Below are 21,711 nucleotides of genomic sequence, written 5' to 3'. Positions count from 1 at the left end.
GTTTGCCAAGGTTACACTTGGGTGCCGACTGCATCCAAACACATCAACTGTAAGAGCCGACACTGCACGGTCCTCGCCTTCCCTGGCCCTGGTCCTCACTCACATCCCACTGCTTTCACATGTACACGCAGATTGATCACACGCCCCCAAAACAGGCCACCTTTCACATCCGTCAAAAACGTGAGGTGCCCGTGCGCCACCCAAAATTTTGCAGTATGGGTCAATCAACTTGCCCATGCATTTGACGCCTCCCCTTCTGCCAACACGTCCTAACACCCCACACCTGCCATCGCCCCCGTGGGCTCCACAGCCTGCCAAAAAGGCAACAACCAGCCCACTGCCCCGCAAAACGCCAACTGCTGCTGCTGCTGCTGCTGCTGCTGCTGCTGCCGCTGCTACTTCTGGGCTAGCGCGCCGTCCATCCCCACAAACCGGTGCGGCAACTCCCGCCGCCAGCTGCCTGCCGAGTCCGGACCTGCCTCAGGCGCCAGCCCCGCCCCTCCCGCGCCAGCAGGCGCTTAGAAGCCCGTGCTGCGCCAGCCCTTGGTCTCCAGCTCCTGAGCATGCGTGTGTGCGCGCGCGCGTGTGTGTGTGGGTGTGTGTGTGTGTGTGTGTGTGTGTGTGTGTGTGTGTGTGTGTGTGTGTGAGAGAGAGAGTGTGTGTTAAAGAGCACAAGGAAAAAGCGTGTGTGAGTGTGTGTATGAGTTTGCGGGGAGCGGCGAGGCGTAGGGGCGTCAATAACGCGCGGTGCGATTATGGAGGCACTCGCCGTAGCTTGGGCCCTCCCGGCCCTGGTCCAGGCACTGCTTTCACTCTCCCTCGAGCTCGCCGCTCGCGTATCCCCAATTCCCCAAACAGTATGTCCGGTGCCCCCCTTCCTCATGTAGACACGCCCCCACAAGTCCCCCCCACGCACACACCTGGCGGATGGCCTTGATGCGCTTGCGGTTGATGTTGCCGTCCGACTCGCCCACGCGGCTGGCGCTGCGGTACTCCACGCGGCTGCCGGGGCCGGGCTTGAACCAGAACTCCACATCGTCAATGAACTGCGTGCACGTGTGTGCGTGTGTGTGTGTGTGTGTGTGTGTGTTCATGTGTGTATATATGTGTGTGTATGTGTGTTATGAAACCGAAGCGAAAGCTCAAGCGTATGTGTGCGTGCATGCGCGTGTGTGTGTGTGTGTGTGTGTGTGTGTGTGTGTGTGTGTGTGTGTGTGTGTGTGTGTGTGTGTGTGCGTGTGTGTGTGTGTGCGTGCGTCAAAGGGCGAGAGTCAGTGTTTAATCCATTGTGTAAAGCGAGCAATATGGGGCTGGGCCTGGCGCCGGCTGATCAGAAGTGCACAGCCGTGAAAGCAGTTGGGCAGTCGCCCAACTTGGTAGGAGCGCTGATATCACCCTGTCTGTACAGGTGTGTGTCCCAAGTTCCCAATCCCTCGAATGCAGCTCCCGGCAGCCACGCCACTCACCCCCATGAGCGGGCTCTCGTACTCGACGTACAGGTAGTCGTCGGTCTGCTTGATGATCTTGGGGGTGAAGCCGTCGGGCTTGAGCTTCTTGACCTGCAGCAGGCAGCAGCAGCGCGGGATAAGCGGGTGGCAGCAGCAGCGGGCGGCAGCAGTGGATGTGAGCGGGAGGCAGCAGTGGATGTGAGAGGGTGGGAGGGCGGGCGGAGTGACAGGGTGGTAGGTACACAGGGTGACGATGGAGCGAGCGGAGTGGAACAAGGCCGGGGTGCGGGGATGTGTGTGTGCAGGGAGGGGCTGCCGGGCTGGGCGGTACCCTGCACACTGCGCATGCCCCCAGTGCCACCTCTGTCACGCTCACGTCGCCGTGACCCGACGCGCCCTCACGCGTACACACCGTGCAATGGCTGTGCTCCTGTTCCGTCCTCGCTTCACCGTGCCCCCGAGCCAGCCCAACCCTGTGCCGTTACCCGCGCCTCCCAGGTTTCCTAACGTTGTCGCTCATGAAGGCGGCCTCCCCTCATAGCGCCCATTAATCAGCTCCACCCAATTACAATATGGCTCGCCCCCGCCTCTTTTACTCTTCAACTCTTGAATCTTTCAACTCTTCCATGGCTGGCACCAGGCTGGAAATATCGGCCCAGGGCCCCGCTCACACCCCGACCTCGACACGCGTGTCATACACACACGTTCCCCCTTCCCTCCAAACCCGACATCGTCGCCACCCACCGCCTCCACCAGCTCGCCCATGGCCTTCTCCTGGCTGGCCGGGCCCTTCTTGCCGCGGCCATCCTCGGGGTTGTAGGTCCTGCGGGTGGGGAAGGGGGGCGCCAGTGCGTGTGCGTCAGGTCAAGTTGCCGTACTGTCCTGTGGAGGCGCAGGCGAGAGCTTGGTACGACAGGGTGTACCGGTAGTGCTGTGAGCCGTGCAGAGCCTTCAGCCCCCGCCGTTCCCGCTGCTCTGCCACAGTGCCTGCCAGCCTGCCGCTCTCTCTGGCCGTGCTCCAGTCCTCCCAAAATCCCCTGCCCCTATAGCAATGCCCCCCGGCCCTTGAAATGGCGTGTGTTAGAACACTCACAGGGGAGGGGCATAGTGGGTGCGGTCGTTGCCCTCCTCGGAGGTGGCAATGCAGTTGGGCGAGGGAGGGCACAGGTTCAGGGTCTGCACGCCTGCGCCGTAGTCGATGATGCCCAGGTTGCCCGGGCGAGGGGCCGCGCCGATGGACAGCAGCGCGCCCAGAACCATAACGTTCACGGAGCGGAGCACAATCTCCCTGTCGAGGCGGAGAGGGGGAGTCATTTGTTTGCCGGGGCATGCGCGATCGGCCAGCGAAATGTCGCGAGGCACGGTTGGCCTCGCGCACCGGCGTCGCGCACACACCGAGCCTACACGCCCATAATGCATTTGTGAAAGCAAGACGCTGGTGCATTGCCTCGCTAGTCGCGCAGATCGTGGTGCAAGCAAACTTGTGCTCGGGAGGGGCTGCAACGCAGCACCGAGCTCGACAACAGCATTTCGCCCCCGGCCGTCCACCCCTTAAATATAATTCATCCACTTGAGCATTTTTTGAGGCTCAAAGCAGCCATTACAGAAAGAAACGCGAGGTTGCCCCGAAACTCACTTGGGCTGGAGCTTCTCCTCGCTGTCGCCCTTCCAGTTGGCCGCCTGGCAGACCATGCGGCGAGCCACAGGGGCAGTGCGAACAACGGCAACAGCGCTGCGGCGCTGGGCCTGGCCAAACACAACACGCTTCTGGGCCTGCAGCATTTTAAGGGTTTGTTCTGTATAAGGGCAGCTAAAAGCGAGAGGAAATCGTTTCTTACGCAAATTGAGGCAGCTTAAGCGAGCCAGAGCCCACGGTCGCGCCAGCTCATTCCAAGGGACCCACGGGCCTTGCGAGCAAACTGCGCAACTGGAAGGCTGCTAATGCCCGTAATTCGCTACCTTAGTCACTGCATAAACATACATTGCTAAGCACAGGCTGTGCTGGACTCACAAGTTGGCTTGCTGGACCAGTTCACTCGTCGTCTTTGAGCCTCGCGGACCAGAGCACACGCACTGAAGCCAGCACAAATGCTCGGTGCTCACAGCAGCTCGGCGAAGGGTGTCGCTGGGTGCTCGAGGCGCAGGTGAAAGCCTCGTGCATGGAGCAATGCGTGAGGCTCCCGACGTTCATGTCGCATTCTAGAAGGAGGCTTTGACCAAATATACTCAATGCTGCAGAGCGGTGCTCCAGCGATGCCCCACCTCTGACATCACGACACACACTGCTTGCACTTGCAGGGCGAGCCTCGCCGCTGCTCCCGGCGGTGCCCCTGTGCTGCGCGCGCCGCTCCTGCGCCCGCTCTCGGCCACACCTGCCAACTCCTCCTCCTCCTCCGGCGCTTCCTCATCCGCATCCTCTTCCACGCTAGCACCCGACTGGCGCGAGCGCGCCAAGCCAATCCAGCCGGGCAGCAGCTACCCCGCGAAGGAGCACTGCTCCAACTGTGGGCTGTGCGACACGTACTATGTGGCGCACGTGAAAGACGCGTGTGCCTTCCTGGGGCCGGGTAGGGAGCTGAGGGGAGGGGTTCTGAGGAGGGGGGAGCAGGTAATGGGCAGGGGATGGCACCCGGGCAGGGTTGGGGGGAAGGGGGCGCGGAGAGATGGTGGTGTCGACAATTGGGGTACTGCGTTTTCTCAGACTCTGTCACCTGCCCCGACTCTTGACACAAGGTCATCCCTCCATGCAGGCATGTCGCGCATTGATGAGCTGGAGGAGCGCGTGCACGGCCGCCGCCGCGACGTCAACAGGTGGGGCTGTAGATGGGGTGGGGTGGGGTGGAGGGGGGGTTGTAAACACCAGCCCAAACCCAATGCAAACGAGCGAGGAGGAGAGCGTGGGGGAGCCGGGGTAGTCGCAAGCATTCCCACACACGGAGGAGTACTACATGTGCACTAGCGCGTGGCCGTGTGGTGTTGCGGTGTCGCGGCAACGCTCTAGCCGTGAAGCAATGCCTGCGCCATCGCCCGGTGGCGCTGCTCCTATGCTGGCTTGGACTCGTTGCCACGCCAAGCAAATGTCAACGTTTCACATTCCTCACATCACCCCAGGCTCCCAACACAAGTTCCATCGCACACACACACACACACACGCAACATTCGTAAACCGTCGCTTTGCTGCATCGCATACACTGACTTTGTGCAATGTTTTCCTTGTGCTTTTCAACACGCTCAACGCCGCCACTCAACACATACTCCCGCACCCCCCCCCCCCGCAGTGACGACGAGCTCCACTTTGGCGTCACGGCCCCGGGCGGCATGGCCTACGCTGCCAACGTGCCGGGCGTGCCGGGAGCGCAGTGGACCGGCATTGTGACTCAAGTGGGGGTTGGCTGGTGTAGATGGTGGGGTTGGTTGGATGGGTGGATAAGTGGGTGCCTGGGTTGGGATGGGGGTGGTGTTAAGGGAACAACGTCCGCGCCGTGGTCTTGGTATTGCATGGGGTCATGCGTGGGCAATGTCGTACTGATATGCCTCGGCGGGCCGCGCTCCCAACTACCTGTACCAACCGCCCCCACCGCCTCTGCTACTGCGATGCTGCTGCCGTACTGCCAACCGCTTGTCAACCCCTCGCTCCCGTACCCGCCGTACATACTTGCTGCCGCTGCCGTACCGTTACCCATGCAGATCGCCATCGAGATGCTCCAGAGCGGCAAGGTGGACGCGGTGGTGTGCGTGCAGAGCGACGAGAACGACAGGTGGGTGCGCAGGCGGTGGTGGGCGTGTGGGCGTGCCGAAGTGGGCAATGGATCGAATGAGTGACGATCCGAGCCATTCGGCTGTTCGATGGTTGACTTCGTGGCGCCTCGTGGAGCTTCAGAGAGATCAAGGACGCCTGGCCAATCTTGAGGGGCCCCACCGCTCATCCGGCTAAGTCGTCGGCTAACCCGGGGGGTGCGGGCCGCTCGTCCGGCTGGGCGAGCGACTCAGCGCGCTGAGCCCGCAGCCCCCTTCACTGGGCTGAAGCTCTCAGCAGCTGAGCCTTCCGCTCAGCGACCGGAGCTCGCTGAGAGCAGCCGAAACAGCCCGTGTGATCCCTCTACACGTTTGGTCCTGGCAGCGCCTCGACTCCTACTCCTACTCATACTCCTACTGCTCTTAACCTTCTTCTTCAGCCTCTCCGTTGTCAAAGCATAGGCCACGCTGTCCTCGTCGCCCGTTTGCATTGGGATTGCTGTAGGTTGGGACGGCATCTACAGCAGTACAGCCCCACTCCCAGCCCAACCGGCGCCATTCTCCCCCTGCTTGTCCTCCACTCCCGCAGGTTCACGCCAAAGCCCGTGGTGGCTCGCACCGTGGAAGACATCATCAAGGTGTGTGCCGTACATGTTTGTGCGTGGTGTACGTGTTTTTGAGCAAGCATAAAGTAAAGTGTGTGACACGTTTAGCAGGATGCACGAAGAGGAGTGTACGGCATGCCGTGCGTGTATGTGTGCGTGGGGGCCCACGTGGACGCATGCCACCCGTCAGGCCCCGCCAGGCCCCGTCTGCTGCTGACCCGCCCAACCCCACCCTAACCACATTCCAGCCGCCCCAACCATCCGACCAACCGCCCAACCGCCCCAACTGCCCAACCACCCCACACAGGCCCGCGGTGTGAAGCCCACCCTGTCGCCCAACCTAAACGTGCTGGCCACCGTGGAGGCGCTGCAGGTGGGGGTGTGAGGATGACAGGATGTGGTGGTGTGGGGGGGAGGCGCTGCAGGTGGGGGGAGGCGGCGGTGTGTGTGTGAGGAGGAGCTGCAGGTGGGGGAGGCGGTGTGAGGAGGTGGCGGCGTGTATTGGCGGTGTGTGTTCGCGCGAATGAGGCGGCCGAGCTGTGTGCTGCTGCACGCACGTGCGCGGGTTACTCGATCAAACTTGAGTAATGGCCTGAGCATTGGCAAGCTGACCTACGCCGCTGCCGTGCTCCGCTGCCGCCCTCCCCACCACTCGCGTTCCAACGCCTGATGTTTTTTCTTGCTGTCCCCTGATTCCCTGCTTGTATCCTGTTCCCAATGTTTTGTTTAACCTTGAACTCCCCACCCCGCAGGTCAAGAAGCTGCTCTTTATTGGCGTGGGGTGCCAGGTGTGTGTGTGGGGGGGGGGGCCCAGGGGCGCGCAGCACGATCCAACAATGCCACACGTCCCCTGTCACCCCATCCCTCCACCGCCCCTCCACCCCATCCCTCCACCGCCCCTCCACCCCACCCGAACCCCACCCCACCCCACCTGACCCCATCCTCCTCCCCTCCACCGCCCAGGTCCAAGCCCTTCGCTCCATCGAGCCGCACCTGGGGCTGGAGAAGCTGTACGTGCTGGGGACCAACTGCGTGGACAACGGGCCCAGGTGGGAGCTGGCGTGGCGCCTGTCGAAAGGCTTGGATTGGGGCAAGTTAAGGACACGTGTTGAGAACAGGGTCCAAGTGAGCCATCATCACGTGGGGCCAACGCCAACACCCATGATCACCTGTGAGCACCACTTTTCACTTTCCTACACACACACACACACACACACACACACACGTGCGCGCACACACACGCAGGGCTGGCTTTCGTTTCGTTTTTTAACACACATGTGCACACACACACACACACACACACACACACACGCAGGAAGGGCCTGGACAAGTTCCTCAAGGCCGCCAGCACGCGGCCCGACCAGGCCCTGCACTACGAATTCATGCAGGACTACAGGTGGGGAGTGTGGAAAGAGTGTGGGGAGTGTGCGGGCAGCAAGCGGGGGTGCGTTAGGTGTGTACGTGGGGTACGAGTGAGCCGTCCCAAGCCCCAGGGCGCAGCGGCGTGGTTGCAAAAGGAGGTGAGGCATCCCAGTCAAGTGCCCCTCCTGTAAATACACACACACACACACACACACACACACACACACACACACACACACACACACACAAAAGCACACCACTATAACACACAAGCACCCTCATCCCACACAAGCACGCACATCCCCCCCACACACATATATACATACACACGCACACACAGGGTTCACGTGAAGCACACGGACGGGTCGTTTGAGTACGTGCCGTACTTCTGTCTGCCCGCCAACGAGCTGAACGACGTCATCGCGCCCTCCTGCTACTCCTGCTTCGACTACCCCAACGCCTTGGCAGACATGGTGGTGAGAGAGTGGCGTGTGTGGTGGGCGGCATGAGGGGGAGAGGAGATGCGGGCAGGAGCTGTGGGGATGGTGACGGCTGTGTACGGTGCGCGTGTGTTTGTGTGTGAGGGCAGCAAAATGGACACGCCCTACAAGCTGAACTGAAGGCGTACCTGTGCGTGGAGCTTCTTGCATGTCGGCAAGTGTGTGGGTGTGGGTGTGGGTGTGGGTGTGGGTGTGGGTGTGAATGCGAGTGTGAGTCCGCAAGCCGGCTATGGCGTGTCCGGGTGTGTGTATGTGGCTCGTCGTACATCCTCGAAGCCCCGTGTTCCGCCCACCTGCCCTCCCGCCCCTCCCCCCTCCCTCCCGCGACAATTCCATGAATACTGCGACCTAACTCGTTGAGCTCGGGCCTAGAACTTCACATTTTATTAAGCAATCATGAATGTAACCCGCCCCCCCAGGTGGGCTACATGGGAGTTCCCTACCTGAACAAAGACATGACCTCACACCCCCAGGTGCGGGCTGGCGGGTGAAAACGCCGTGCGGCCCGCCAACTACTGCATTGTAATCATGCATAGATTGGAAGCTGTACTTCTGTTGTGATCGCCTGACGCCTGTTGTGAAGAGCAATCCACGTGCCAAAGACCCTGCCTCTTTTAACAATAACCTCAACTCCAAATTAATTAACACCTCCCGACAAACTCCACTGCGCAGTATGTGGTGGTCCGCAACGACCGCGGTAATGAGCTGTTGGACAGCGTGCGGCACCGACTGCAGGTGGGGTGGGCGTGAGGGCAGGAGTGGGAGTGGCGGTAGGAGCGCGCGCGTGCGGTGCAGGCATTGGCGCGCGGGTGTCAGGGTGGGGTTGCGGGCACGAAGGGCACTGAGTAAGGTACTCGGAGATCTCCCCCTCACCCTGAAGCACATGTTCAGTAGTCAGTACCCCTCCCCATGCCACGCTCCTTGCACCCCACGCAGATCACGCCCACCGTCTCCACAGGCGACCGCCGGGGCATTGTGATGCAGGTGCGTGCGCGTGCGGATGTGTATGTTGTGCTGCTTTACCTTGCAGTAAAAGGACTAGATAGCAGCTCACAGACCATCATTCCGCAACACGCCACTACGGTGTGTCTGTTAGAGAGCACAAGGGAAGGGAGCACAGCGCGCAGCACTGTGTACGCGATACCGTGCGACACTCGCGGCATTTCCGCTCGCATACATGTTTCTTTACTTGCACCTGTCCATGCGTGTACTTGCCATGCCCCCGCCCCCCCCCCCCCGCCGTTCGCCCGCACACACAGACGGTGGCCAGCGATGATGAGGCCAAGATGGGCCAGCTGCGGGACCCCGCGCCGCGCTGGCTGGGCAACATGCTGGCCTGGCTGCTCAACCTGATCGGGCCCAAGGTGGGGAGGGAGGGAAGGGCGAGTGAGGGAGGGAGGGTGAGGGCGAGTGGGAGTTACGTGGGAGCGGGTGGAACGGAGGGCGGGAGGGAGAGCGGGTGGGAGTGACGCGAGTGTGCGGGGAACCTGTAGGGCAGCGGGGGCATGACTCGAGCCTGTCAACATGTACGGGCAGCACTGCCGCTGCTGTCGCCCACCGCACATTCCTTCTGCGCCAGTCGTGTCTCCTGGCGTGTCTCCTGTCTTGTCTCCTGTCTTGATAGTTTAACGATGTTGTGCCCTGGCTGTGCTGTTTATCTGTTCCTGCGTCAGGGTCTGGAGTTCGGCAAGTACTCCATCGACTACCACTACATCAGGTGCGGGCGGGGCAGAGGAGTCGGGCGTGCGGCGGGAGGGGCGGCGGGCCCGGGCCGCCGCGGCTGGGTGTGGTGTAATGCGGGTCAGTGTGGGACTGCATGGCACAAACACACAGGCTCGGAGCCTCGCACAGCCTCATTGACGAAATTAGCTGACATGTCACTGTATCATTGATTACCGCATAAGGCCGCCCAAACGGAGTCAGCCGAGTCAACCGAGTCAACCGAGTCAACGCAACCAACCACGCAATCAACCGCCCCTGCCCCACGCGCCACACAGGAACTACTTGTACGTCAACCGCAAGTGGGGGGCCAAGCGCGCCGAGCAGCACATTCCCTCCTTCGCCAAGAAGATCGTGCAGCAGTACGACAAGGACGGGGCCGTGAGCAAGCGCATCAGCCTCAAGCCCAAGTTCTAGTCTATACTCGCATCATTGTGAATTAAGGTTATGAGTTGAGGTGGAGGCTGAGTCCCCGTCAGGGGCTTAAAATAGAGTTCTTTACAGTTTCGCTGGGTTGTGGCGGGGTACGGTGTGGGACACGGGTATGTGTGGGTTACTTATGGGGGCTGACCGGCGTGCCTTGTGGCAGAGGAATGAACTCGAAATTGCACGGCGCGGTGGAGGGAATAACGACACTCTACTCGAATCGATGCTCGCAGGATGGGGCCGAAATGCGCGTTGCATGGTGTTGAGGAGCGGTCATCGTACTGATAAGTAGCGGTTTGGCTCAGAGTAGTACCTATCTATTAGACCTCGTAATTGCAAGACAAGACGACGACGTGTAGAGTATTCTATAGGAAGCAGGCCGGATTGAGGTGCGTGCTTGCCATGGGCACCGTGGCACACTGGCACCAGCACCGGCACCGTGGTACCCACGCATACCATGCTTACTGACATTCCCGCAATTTAAACTCGGCACGCTACGTTTCCGGGGTGGGAAACCACGCCAGTCAAGATGCGTGGGCATGGCACCCCAAGATGCCTGGGCGGACCAGCCCCGCCAGTCGAGATACGTGGACATGCCGACATGGCTCCCCAAGATGCCTGCGCAGGGCTACCCCAGCAACCTCAGATGCGCGTGCGCGGGGGTCAGGTTGCCTCTGGAACTTAGCTGCCAGACCAGACCCCCCCGCCAGATGCCTGCGCTAGGCAACTTTCCCACCCTCCGTACGACATTGTTACCACACATGAGAGACAGTGAGCAAGTGAGGCAGTCTGCACCAAGGTCAGCACGCACGGGTCTGGCATCATTATCTGGCGGTGAGCGTGAGAGCTGCGTACGCATCTGAGGTTGGTTCCCAAAGGAGTAGTGGGAAGAGCAAGGGAAGACAAGCTGGGCTGGTCACGTGCTGCACTGCGCCGCACTGCGCTGCACTACCGTACTGCGCTGCACTGCAGTACTGCACAAGTGCACAGGAGGCAATAGAGTGCACATAGCCAAGCCCAGTACATCGTCCAGCTGCCCAGTACGTCTTCCTGGAGGGTCGGAGTGAGAGAGCTTGGTCGGCTGGTCGGTTACAACCATCACGACCAAGCCACGTATGCTCACTCTGCACAGGCTCTGCAGTCTGCACAGGCTCAGCAGATTCCCAGTCTCGCGAGTGAAGCCCGTTTCATAGCAGCTGCAATGCCGTAATCTTCACGCTGAGGTCGTACAGGTCGCCACAACTGCTGCAACCATAACTGCCGGTAGTGCGGTTACTACGAGCTGACAGTGCCACCACGTAGCGCAACTAGCCTGGTCAAATCGTCTAACAGAACAGCTTGGGGTTCGGCCAACTGTAGGGTACGTGTCCTTACCGTGCATCACTAACGAACCCGCCTCCACACCACATCACAACATGCGTGACAAAAGCAAAGCCGGCTGTCAATCAAACTCACACTGACGCCCTGAATGCCGGTCCAGCCAGGTAGGGGGGCCCGCAGCCCCGCAGCAGCAGCCCTGTCTAGCCAGACGCCGGCAGCCAATGTCGTAAACACTTCTCCTGGACCAAGCGGTGTCGTTAAGACCCAAATCTATACATCATACCGGCACACAAGATTCCCAAATATTCCTCGCAACAAGAAAAGTGTCTCCCAGAACGTGGGCTGCGTCCACTACTCGCCCGTCTGAGGCTGAAGGTTCCAAAAGTACGGTACCTCACCTCCCGGACATGACCAGGACAGTTCGTACAGGCACCGCCCGCGTTAGGCTGGTATATATGGTACTCGGCTTGCGTGTGTGGTAACAGCGTTGCGCCTTGGGCGCTTTACCCGCAACAGTCACATGTCCATCCATTCGCGCAGCTGCTCCTCGCAAACACACGCTTCACGGCACTTCATAAATGGCACATGAACAGAACGTCCCATCACATCACACAACATCACGCCGACCCACCAGGACTACACGCCCTCGGCGACACCGCCGGCGCCCTCGGCCGGCGCCCCGCCCACCACCTCCTCGGCCGCGGCGACCAGCTCCGCCAGCCAGTCTATGCGCGCGGGGGCATTCTTGTTTCCGTACCTCCTGCACCTGGCGAGCAGCTCCCTGAGAGCTGCATGCAGCCCAGGCGTCCACTGCACCTGCTCCTGCTGGCCTTGCCCGCCGCCCATACCCACAGCCCACTGCAGCTCCGCTATTACGGCAGTCCCACTACGTGCATCCTCAAACACCAGGCTCTCGACCAGCTCCTGCCTGGACGTCGCCACCAGGCCGTAGCGCACCAGCCAGTCCGCCGCCGCCCAGTTGCCGCCGCGCAACACCTGCCGGAACGCGCTGCAGGACAGCGGCTGCAGCGATGCAACAATGGAGCAGAGCGCGGGGGCGGGGGATAGGAATAGACCAGATGTTGCATAGGCAAAACGGAAGGCAGGGGATTATGGGCCTGTGCAATCACACCGCCGCCTGCTGGTGAATATATCTGCACTCAAGCAGGTCAACGCGGCGTGTCAGCTCTGCCATTGCCTACCCCACCCATCCCTCCACCCACCTCCGGCGCCTCCCCAGCAGCTGCGGTCAGCGCCGCCACCGCCCACTCCAGCGCCTCCTCGCTGCCGCCCTCCGCCACTGCCACCAGGTCGATGGCGCCGCCGCGCTGCAGGTACGGCGCGCAGTGGCACATACCGACATACGGTACACATCCTATTACGGTAGCTCATTTGTTAGTAGCTGATGTGGCAACAGTGACCAGTTGTGTCTGCACAACCCACATGACCAACGAATTCACACATGCCACACACCTGCTCGTGCAGGTGCTGCAGCAGTGGCAGGTCAGCACCACTCCTTGCTGCGTTTTGAAACAGGGACGACCAGTCCTTATCAGCACCGCCCTGCTGCACAGCGCCGGGCTCCTCCAGGAGCAGGTAGCGCAGAGACCTCAGCATGTTGGTCCGTGCTAGGTCCTCATTGCGGCTGCGTACGTTTCTGCAAGACACTGCCAGCACCGCCGCAAGGTCGCGAGGCGCCGGGAAGACGTGGCCGCGCTCTCGCAGCAGCCGCAGCACAGGCACGTGACCGCGCTCGAATGCCACTGCTGCGATGGGGATCAGAGGTGGCACCACCAGCCGCCACTGCAGTGGCGGCTGTTGCTGCGGCGCCGGTACGCCCGCTGCAGCCGCCGGCCCACCGCCAGCGGCCGGCACCGCCTGCTGCCGCAGCAGAGCAGGCAGCTGGTCGAGACAGAACTCCACCGCGGCAGTGCTGCCAATGGTGCCGGCCGCCTCAGGCGCATACCTATCTATCATGTCCCGCAGGCGGTAAGACGCCAGCAGCTGCAGCCGCTGCGGAAAGTCGGGGCGCCTCATAATGTTGGACACCCGCTCGTCGATACCCTCGACGTGGCCAAGGCCTGCGCCCAAGCCCGCGGCCGCCCCACCCCACTGAGCCCACAGCCACTCGCATTTGGCGGCCCAGTCGGGCGTGGGGCTGGCCGCCGCCGCCATCAGGAGCTGCCGCCTCTGCCCAGCTGTCCACAGCAATCGACTGCCCCAGCGCTCGTAGTATTGCTGTAGCACCTCCAGCGGGCAGCCGGACGCCACATGCGACAGCACAGTGGGCCTGCCGTCTTCATCTTTTAGGCTCAGGGGAAAGCGCGTCGCCAGCTGCCGCAGCAGCTCCACCCGCCCCGCCGCCGCGGCGGCCCCCAGGAGTCTGCGCTTACAGCCAGGCCGCTGTGATACGTCCGCCTGCCTAAGCGCCAACTCCACCGCATCTGAATGCCTGGCGTAGCAGAGCTCTGGCAAGATCGTGAAGATAGCGGAAGTAACTGTCTCAACAAGCCATTTGCACACGGGCAGGCTGCCGGCAACGCCAGCTGCTGCCGCGGCGAGCTCAGGCTCCATGTCGTAGCCCTCGCTCTCGTGCAGCCGCCGGCACGCCGCCAGGTCACCGGCAGCGATGGCGGACGCTAGAGCGTCTGCCTGTATGACCGTCCCGCAGTGCGCCAGGGCCGCGTCCAGGCTGGGTTCGTGGTGGCTGGACGCGGCCAGGCACAGCAGCCGGTGGCGCTCGCGGCGGTTGAGGGGCCGCCAGGGCTCGGGGCGGCCCCAATGCGCCACGAAGGCGGCTCCGGGCCAGGGCTGCTCCGCTAGTGCGATTATAATTGAACCAAACCGAAACGACTGAAGCGCGCGCGGCTCGCCACGCAGCTGGATGGTCGTGAATTGCTCCCGCACTGCCTGGGCGACATCTTTGCAGCTGAGCTTGAAGGCAGTCGCTACATAGTTGGGATGCATAAAGCTGGCTACGTGACGAATCAGCTCGGGGCTGAACAGCGTGACGAGGTTTTCGACCGGCATTCTATTGCTTGGTACTTTGTGTACAAAATGTGGCATGCGGGATATCAGGTAATAAGTCAAAGCAGTGACTAAATACCGCAAGCCTAGGGGCCTTAACGTAAGCAATCGAGGGCCGCTCGTGCAGGCCCCGCTGCACGCCCCGCTGCCCATCCGGTCCTACGGCCCCGATAGACCCCGAGCTTACCACGGATTCCTACCTTCCATGTGCCCCCAGTCCCACGCCCCCGCTGAGCTGCACGCCATGACCTCACATCGACTGAGATGCCGTGATATGTGGCCCCTTCGGCGTGTCTGCCGGCACACCCCAGTACGGTAGGCAGCTCTTCTCCTCGCCCACAGCATGAGCGCCTTTCCGACTAACGATGTTTTGCACGGGTGAATACGAATCGGCCTTCATCGGCTGAATGTCCTATGCCTGCGACGGACTGGAGGCCCCCAAGCGGGGGGCGACGGGCACCGGGGTACGGGCACCGGGGGACGGGACCGGCAAGCGAACTGCTGGGCTCTCGTGCGGCACCTGCGACCTCAAGACATGCACCAGCCCGTCTAGCCCTGACCACCACCCATGGCGCACAGCCACCCAGTCGGTGTCAATGTCCGCCATCCGCGCTCACGGCGAGTGAATGCGCCTGCAGCCTGCAGGGGTGCTCGCCCAAAACGCCGCGCTATGTACCGCAACCCCCGAAACAAATGGAGCATGTTTGCTACCTTGCCGGCACTGGCCATTCACAGCCAAGCCACCAAACTCTAACATGTACATGCCTACGCAAGGCTTGCGGCAAGGAAGAATGCCGCATCTCCGCAAAGTCCAAACCCATATAAAGCCCACATTACGCCATTGAACAAACATGCGCGCAATCCATGCAAGGGTCCTGGGCACTTCCCCCCATGCATGTCATGCAAGTCCCACCACGCCCTGAGTCACACTGCCACATGCAAGTCAGTGCTGTGTCGTCTAGCAGCACAAAATATTGTGCTATCATGCCTCACAGGCTCGCAAGCGCTTAATCGCTGTGTGCTACCGTGCTCATTGTCTAGCATGCTCGCTCACTCGCAATCCTTGATTGCCCCATTTTAATTACTGCCATGCAGCGCACGCACGGCCCCGCATCCGCCACGGCCGCTGTCATCCCTCGAATCACCCCGTGAATGAATACTTGATGCTGATGATGCACTATTGGACTGTGTGCCCTTTTGTACCAGCCCGCCCATACATATCATGCCTACCCACTGACTGTATCATGGCCACTGCTGCTGCTGCCGCTGTTGCTGCTGCTGTTGCTGCTGCTGTGCGGTTGCTGGCGCCGCCGCAAGTTCGCCAGAGATCGCTCATCCGCTGTGGCAGTGGCCACTCAAGCACCGAAGGCGCTCGCACGCCGCCTCTCCTTTACGCTCAATGGTTGTCACCCAGAGCCCCAGATCGCGTGCGCCTGCTGCCACTGCTGCTGCCACTGCTGCTGCAGCTACTGCGCCAGAGCCTAGCATCCAGCGTAACTGCGTCGCAGCCGCTGCAGCTACTGCGCTGTCGCTTAGCTATTCAGCACTGGAGTTGCCGCATCCGCTGCAGCTACTGCGCTGGCGCTTAGCAATTAAGCACTACTGAAGCAGCCGCAGCCGCTGCAACTACTGCACTGGCGCTTGGCTAGCTGCCAGAGCTAGCTGGCTACTTCGTTAGAGCTCCGCTAGCTACTGCTCAACTGCTGGCAACCCAGCAGCTTGCTACTCGGGCGGCAGCAGTCGGCCGCAGGTGCGCTCTGCCAGCAAGGCGTAGCGGTCCAGCAGGTCAGTGTTGTTCTCGAGCCCGCCACGCTGCATGTAGAAACTGCGCGTGGCAGTTGTGTTTTGAGAGTGGGTGTGGGGGTTATGCATGTGCCGGAGCCTACAGGAGCACGGTAAGCCCAAGTACAGTCAAGGAATCGTCGCCCAACCCAGACAGAGTGGGGTGGGAGTCACGAGCAGTTTGAGCATGCAGGAATGTGGGAATGTGGGAATGCGGGAAACAGGACTGTGGGCCGGGGGTGTGAAAGAAGGAGGGACGGCGTGTGCAGGCAAGCGCGGCAGCGATCTATGCACGCCTGAGACGGGCACCAGGCGAACGCATCTGCGCATCTGCACATCTGCATGCACACGACGGCGCTCTGCTACAGCCCATTCGCGCTGCTACAGCTTATTCCGCGCTAGCCCATTCCGCGGTCTCCGTCCCCTTGCTATGCGGCCGCCCACCATCCCCCGCATCGCGCCTACATCCCCACTGCCCCGCCCCACACCTGAAGTGCACCGCCAGTGCCGGGCTGACTGCCGCCGACGTCTTGTTGAGCTGCTGCGGCAGGATGCGTGTGATGTAGTCCTCGTCGTCGCCCGGGTAGGTGCCGGTGGTGCTGCTCATGTTGAAAACGTGCACGTCGATGGCGGCGCCTGCGTGGGTGGGAAATGATCACATGAAAAACGGAGTGGAGTGCAGGGGGTTGGGGGCGTTGGCGAACGGTGTGGTGTGGAGCTGCCCGCGGCCGGCCCCACGCCCTCCTCAAAGCTCGACGCGCACCCTGGTGACGCCGACACGCACGCAACCCTTTGTCCCTTTGCCCCACCCAAAACCACATGCACGCACACGCACTCCTTATGTTTCCCTTCTAGTAACGCACACACACGCACAAGCAGCACGCACCCTTGAACATGATCATGTTGATGCGCCAGCGCGTGTAGCCGATGTGGGCGTGGAAGTCCCATAGCTTCTCGTTGTGCGGGAACTCGTACACACCCAGCCGGTTGGCAGCGTGGTTGGCCAGGAACGAGTAGTGCACCGAGGCGGCCTTCTTCCAGTCGCCCCACACGTCCTGTGGACAGATAGGAAGAGGGCGAGGAGATGGCGAGGACAGGGCGAAATATAGGTGGTGAGGGATTGAAGGCGGTGATACATAGGTGGTATTCTGTAAGTGCGGGTGACATAGCAGTTGCATCTGTTGCGGCCATAATTTGCCCCGCCGTGCGTTGTCAATCCACCGGTCCGCCCCTAGCGACACAGACGGCCGGCCGGCGACGGCTGCCCACTCGCTCACCCAGCCGTTGTCGATGAAGGGCACCGGCTCCAGCACCTCGCTAGAGGTCACGTTGCCGCCGCCCGCGCCGGCAGCAGCCACCTTGCGAGCCTTCATGACCGGAGCCCAGCTGCTCTTGTCGCCCGCAACCGCCTTCGCCAGGGAACAGAGACACGTGAGGGGATGGGGCGAAGGCGGCGGCCGGGTTGCTTAGCAGGCGTACGTGCGGCAGCGCGGCTGAGTGCATGGCATTGCAACCTATTGCCAGGGTAAGCAAGCAGGCCGCCGATCGAACACAACGCCTCGCTGCACGCCACGACCCGGCATTCGCATCCCCCCGGGTTATGCTGGGCCTGGAATCGATAGACCATCCACACGTAGCGTGTTTCCGTTTACCTACTGTGCCTATACACATACCCGCACATGCACAGCTTCACCTCTCCCACCCCCACACACCCCCCACACACGCCCCCCCCCACACGCACCTGTTCGTACAGCGTGTGCGCCCCCCGCTGGCTGTGCGGCAGCTCCAGCGGTTGGTGGTTGACCACGTTGGCGCTGATCAGGTGCCAGCGGTTCTGAGGAGGACCAGGAGGACGTGTCCAGGAATCGCGGAGGATGGAAATAAGGTCTAAGAATCAAAATGTACGGATTGCGCGCGTGTTTGTTGGCACACAACACGTTCGGACGTCCGGCGGTATCGAACCTATAATAGTTAATGAATTGTCTGCCCGCAGCCTTCCCCATGGAAACAGCAAACGCCCGCCGTTCCTCACCAGCATGTGAGCCGCCAGCATGTGGTCAATGGCGTGATCCGAGATGAACACCACGTCATCATCGATCTTGACGTAGATCTGATCCGGATCCATCCAGGCGTAGTGGCCCGTGTATCCCACATCCAAGCGTTGCGGCATGAGCGACCTGTTGAGGGGTGCGGCAAGGTAGCGAGCGATGCAGTGTGACGTACAGTAGGCCGCGAGGTGGTTAGGTGATGGCGATGGCGATGGCGAGGTGAGGCGAGGCGAGGGGTCGCGTCCGCGAGGGTAGTTCATGTGCAAGAGCCCAATGCGGGGGGCAAGGGGTTGCAAGTATGTCCTTGCAATCCGCCCCGCCCCTCTGCCCCTCCACCTCCCCCTCTGCCATTCCTTACAGCTGGGACCTGTGCGTGTGGCTCAGGCATGCAACCCCCCCCCCACACACTCCCACTCCCACACTCCCACGCTCCCACTAACCCCCAGCCCCACCTGTAGTCGGGCGCACGCAGCTGTATGAGCTTCTCCAGGAACGCCACGTCGGCCGTCTCCCACGTGGCCCGCACGAACACCACTTCGGCCAGCAGGCCGCCGCGCCGCGCCATGTTGCGCTGCAGGTAGCAGTCGAGGATGCGCACACGGCTCCGGCTGCGTGAGGGAACGGGGGCGGGAGGCGGTGGGCGGCAGGCGGGAGGGAGGAGGGAGGAGGGAGGGACGAGGGAGGACGGAGGGAGGAGGGAGGACAGAGGGAGGAGGGAGGAGGGAGGTGCGCGGGAGAAGGGAGGTGCGAGGGAGGAGGGAGGTGGGCGGGAGGCAGGCGGGACCGTGCCCGGGCCGATGTGGGTCGGGCCGGACACAGGATGACAGGAGGCGCAACATCACATCGCACCTGCGCCATGCAAGTAGATGCTACCAGCATGGACTGGCCCAGGACCTAACCCTCAACCCACATCCGGCTCCGACACCATTCCCACGTCGTAACTTGCGCTTGCCCCTCATTCCCTTTCTTTTCAACCCACATCGCTCATGACTACCAGTCCCAATCCCGAGCCTCACCGCGCCCTCGGCCCTGCCCCTTCCCCCCGCTGGCACTGCCCTCGCCCTATCCATCTCAACCCAACCCCAACCCCAGCCCCAACCCCAACCCCAACCCACACGCCCACGCCCACGCCATGCCCACGCCAGCACCCACCGGCCGTAGAAGACCACGCCCGTGATGCGCGGCGGTGAGGACACCCGGTTTGCGTACGGCACCACAGGCACCGTGAAGGGCGGGTAGGCGGCCTGCTGCGTGCCTTTGAGGCTCTTCGCCGCCACCGCCGTGCCTGCTGCCGCCGCCGCCACCGCCGCTGCTGCTGCCGCCGTTGCTGCCGCCGCATTCGCCCCGTTCGCCTTTTTGGAATCGATCGCCGCCGCCGCTGTCGGCTGCAAGCGTACCGAGTGCTGCATGGCTTTGTTGCTGATGTGGTGGCTTGTCTGGGCCGTTGTTGACGTTAACTTAGTTGTTGTTGTCGCTGCGCCGGTGGCGGCGGCTGGCACATCTGTCGACACGCCCGCGCGGTGCGCCAGGTCATTCAACGTCGTACCGACCCGCTCCTTCCGACTTGAAGTCAAAGCGGCGACGTGGGCGCCAGCTTTCGTCGTCGTCCTAGCGGCGGCGCCGTCGCCGTTGCCTTCACCGTCGCTGGCGTGCGCCGTGCTGGTTGTGATGGTGGCGCGATGCGAGGAGGAGATGGCGGCGGGTGCGGAGCGCACGAGGCCGGTCACACCCGCAAGCCAGGCGGGGCGGTGCACAAACACGAGCCATCCAAACGCCAGTTGCAGCAGCAACAACACGATGCCGGCACGCTTCAATGTCAGGAAGCCGCCGCGCCGCCCCACAGGGGCGCTGTGGGTTCCGCCGGCGCTGGCGCGCGAGCCTGGGCCGCCGGATGCGCTGTTGGAGTTGGCGCGTCGGAGGGACAGGCCGGGCCGGCGCGCGGACGACTCGGACGTTGGCAAAAGTGGCCGAGGGGAGCTGGACGTGGGTCCCAGCACCAGCGTGCTGGTCGGCAGCTCTGGCGTCGTCGCGAGAACACCGAAGGGCGACGCGCCCATCACACCTGATAGGGCGCCGCGCGTGGTTCCCGAATGCCCTCTGGAGGAGGCCTGGCCATCGGAATTGCCCGACGTACTCGATGCGCCCGCTTGTCGAGAGGGGCTTGGCGCCATATAAGCCATATCGCATACGTACAGGAAGTGCTTCAGAGGTCGCGACGCTCGGCGGAAGCAGCGGAAGGACCTCGGCAGCTGACGGAACGGAGCTATACGTAAGCTCTGCTACGTATCGAAAACATTGCCTAACAACAAGATGTCAATTTTTAAGTCTGTGGGCAACCGACAAGAAGCTCGTCTCCCGAAACTTGTAGTAAGCGGGCTCGTTCGCTGTCTTATGTGGATATTTCTTGCACGTGCAGTTGCGTTAAATGTAAGCTTTCAAGGTAAGCTATGGATATCGTTTACATTTGAAAGGGAGCGAAAGTTGCCCTTGTCGACTTCCGCCCCTTGCATGAGCCATACGTGGCAAACACCATGGCGAGTTCACCCCTCCAAACCATGCCAGCCATCTACCCGCCTATATGTCCTCCTTTCCCCTCTCAGTTTAGCCAATACGGCTAGCGCACGTCCGAACGTCAATATCACACCCCACTCTCCGTTGTCAAGCGTCAAAAGTGTATCGAAGTCATGTGTACCGTCAAAATACTCTCATGACAGAGAGGGGGCAGTACACGCCCCCTTCACTGTACAGAAACCCCAACCAAACCGCGCACGCAACGGTGTGGCAGTTGCTCAGTGCGCTGCCGATGCTCCAGCGCATGCAGCTTCGCTGTCCGAACTCCGCCAGCTCGCTAGTTCGGCCGCTTAGAACTTGACGCCGCCGACGTAACCCATGAGCATGTCCAGGACCTGCAGAAATTGAAGCACGTGATACTCAGGCTTGCAGGACAGATAGGATACTCACAAAGGCAAGCACGCACGGTCAACCCTGCCTCCACAACGACACGCGCCGCTACCACCCCGGTCACCCCCTCCACCCGACCTGCATCCAGGGCCTACGCCCTGCCGAAATGGCCTTCCCTGCTGCACCTTTGTAACCAGTAGTCCCTCCCCCACACATCCGTGCGCACCTCGCCCTTCTTGGCCTTCACATCGGCCTGGATCTTCTGCACAGCCAGGCCGGTCTCGCTCTGCAACCGCTGGAAAGTCGCTTGCGAGCCGGTGGATCCCTGCAAGCAAGAAATGAAACCATTGTGATGTGTGTGCACAGCTTGTGCATGCAATAACATGTGCTCGGCAGTCCCTACGACCCACCTCGGCAATCTTCTTCTGGTAGGCGCCCTCGCGCTCAGCCCGGTAAGCACCAATCTCTTTCTCGGCCTCAGCCTTAGCCTGGCGCAGGCGGTCGGCCTTAGCTGCACAGGCAAAGCACCACGAGGTCAGCGTCCACCGCACAATCAAGGATGCAGACGACTATGGGGGAACTCGTTCCCACCCTTGCGAGCGTCGCCGACAATGCGCTGGGCCTCAGCCTCCGCTGCAAGCAGCTTCTGAATGCCGTCCGAGCCAGCCGCGACCTGCATGGTTTCTTCTGACTAGAAAAGACTGAAGAGGTGGAGGTTCCCGGTGATTGTGATGTGTTCAAAAGTAAAGAATGCCAAGGAGTGCAGAATTCTGTGGGACGGGGGGTGCGCGGGGAGGAGGGTGCCAAGGTCCTGCGCCATGGGCGCATGTTTTGTGCA

The 21,711-nt window shown here is 61.7% G+C and overlaps 5 protein-coding genes across 5 annotated transcripts; 1 reads left to right on the top strand and 4 right to left on the bottom strand.

Annotated features, from left to right (window-relative positions):
- Positions 1-2: 2 nt before the first annotated feature.
- CHLRE_11g468750v5 (uncharacterized protein) lies at positions 3-3,344 on the bottom strand. The gene is made up of 6 exons (XM_001699451.2): positions 3,085-3,344; positions 2,542-2,736; positions 2,193-2,271; positions 1,467-1,559; positions 921-1,046; positions 3-557 (listed from the first exon to the last, which is right to left on the bottom strand). The coding sequence occupies exons 1-6, from the start codon at positions 3,228-3,230 to the stop codon at positions 519-521; spliced, it is 678 nt and encodes a 225-aa protein (XP_001699503.1). The 5' UTR covers positions 3,231-3,344; the 3' UTR covers positions 3-518.
- A 100-nt stretch (positions 3,345-3,444) lies between these two features.
- CHLRE_11g468700v5 (uncharacterized protein) lies at positions 3,445-10,280 on the top strand. Its single transcript, XM_043067582.1, has 17 exons — positions 3,445-3,592; positions 3,747-4,015; positions 4,199-4,259; positions 4,727-4,829; positions 5,136-5,206; positions 5,773-5,821; positions 6,096-6,161; positions 6,541-6,576; positions 6,752-6,837; positions 7,104-7,184; positions 7,491-7,626; positions 8,070-8,123; positions 8,323-8,385; positions 8,587-8,634; positions 8,910-9,014; positions 9,324-9,367; positions 9,648-10,280. Exons 1-17 carry the CDS (start codon positions 3,537-3,539, stop codon positions 9,784-9,786), a joined length of 1,467 nt encoding a protein of 488 aa, XP_042919587.1. The 5' UTR covers positions 3,445-3,536; the 3' UTR covers positions 9,787-10,280.
- Positions 10,281-10,872: 592 nt separating this feature from the next.
- On the bottom strand, positions 10,873-14,214 carry CHLRE_11g468650v5 (uncharacterized protein). Its single transcript, XM_043067581.1, has 3 exons — positions 12,589-14,214; positions 12,339-12,443; positions 10,873-12,138 (listed from the first exon to the last, which is right to left on the bottom strand). Exons 1-3 carry the CDS (start codon positions 14,143-14,145, stop codon positions 11,752-11,754), a joined length of 2,049 nt encoding a protein of 682 aa, XP_042919586.1. The 5' UTR covers positions 14,146-14,214; the 3' UTR covers positions 10,873-11,751.
- A 282-nt stretch (positions 14,215-14,496) lies between these two features.
- CHLRE_11g468600v5 (uncharacterized protein) lies at positions 14,497-20,364 on the bottom strand. Its single transcript, XM_043067580.1, has 8 exons — positions 19,125-20,364; positions 18,425-18,580; positions 17,957-18,101; positions 17,666-17,758; positions 17,202-17,333; positions 16,811-16,979; positions 16,413-16,560; positions 14,497-15,967 (listed from the first exon to the last, which is right to left on the bottom strand). Exons 1-8 carry the CDS (start codon positions 20,141-20,143, stop codon positions 15,865-15,867), a joined length of 1,965 nt encoding a protein of 654 aa, XP_042919585.1. The 5' UTR covers positions 20,144-20,364; the 3' UTR covers positions 14,497-15,864.
- Positions 20,365-20,418: 54 nt separating this feature from the next.
- Positions 20,419-21,644, bottom strand: CHLRE_11g468550v5 (uncharacterized protein). Its single transcript, XM_001699448.2, has 4 exons — positions 21,465-21,644; positions 21,284-21,384; positions 21,100-21,198; positions 20,419-20,878 (listed from the first exon to the last, which is right to left on the bottom strand). The coding sequence occupies exons 1-4, from the start codon at positions 21,550-21,552 to the stop codon at positions 20,834-20,836; spliced, it is 333 nt and encodes a 110-aa protein (XP_001699500.1). The 5' UTR covers positions 21,553-21,644; the 3' UTR covers positions 20,419-20,833.
- Between the last annotated feature and the right edge of the window lie 67 nt (positions 21,645-21,711).

This window comes from Chlamydomonas reinhardtii, chromosome 11 (genome assembly GCF_000002595.2).
Source record: "Chlamydomonas reinhardtii strain CC-503 cw92 mt+ chromosome 11, whole genome shotgun sequence".
Classification (NCBI taxonomy): Eukaryota; Viridiplantae; Chlorophyta; class Chlorophyceae; order Chlamydomonadales; family Chlamydomonadaceae; genus Chlamydomonas; species Chlamydomonas reinhardtii.
The sequence above is the reverse complement of the archived record's forward strand: the minus strand, read 5'-3'. Positions and strand labels throughout refer to the sequence as shown.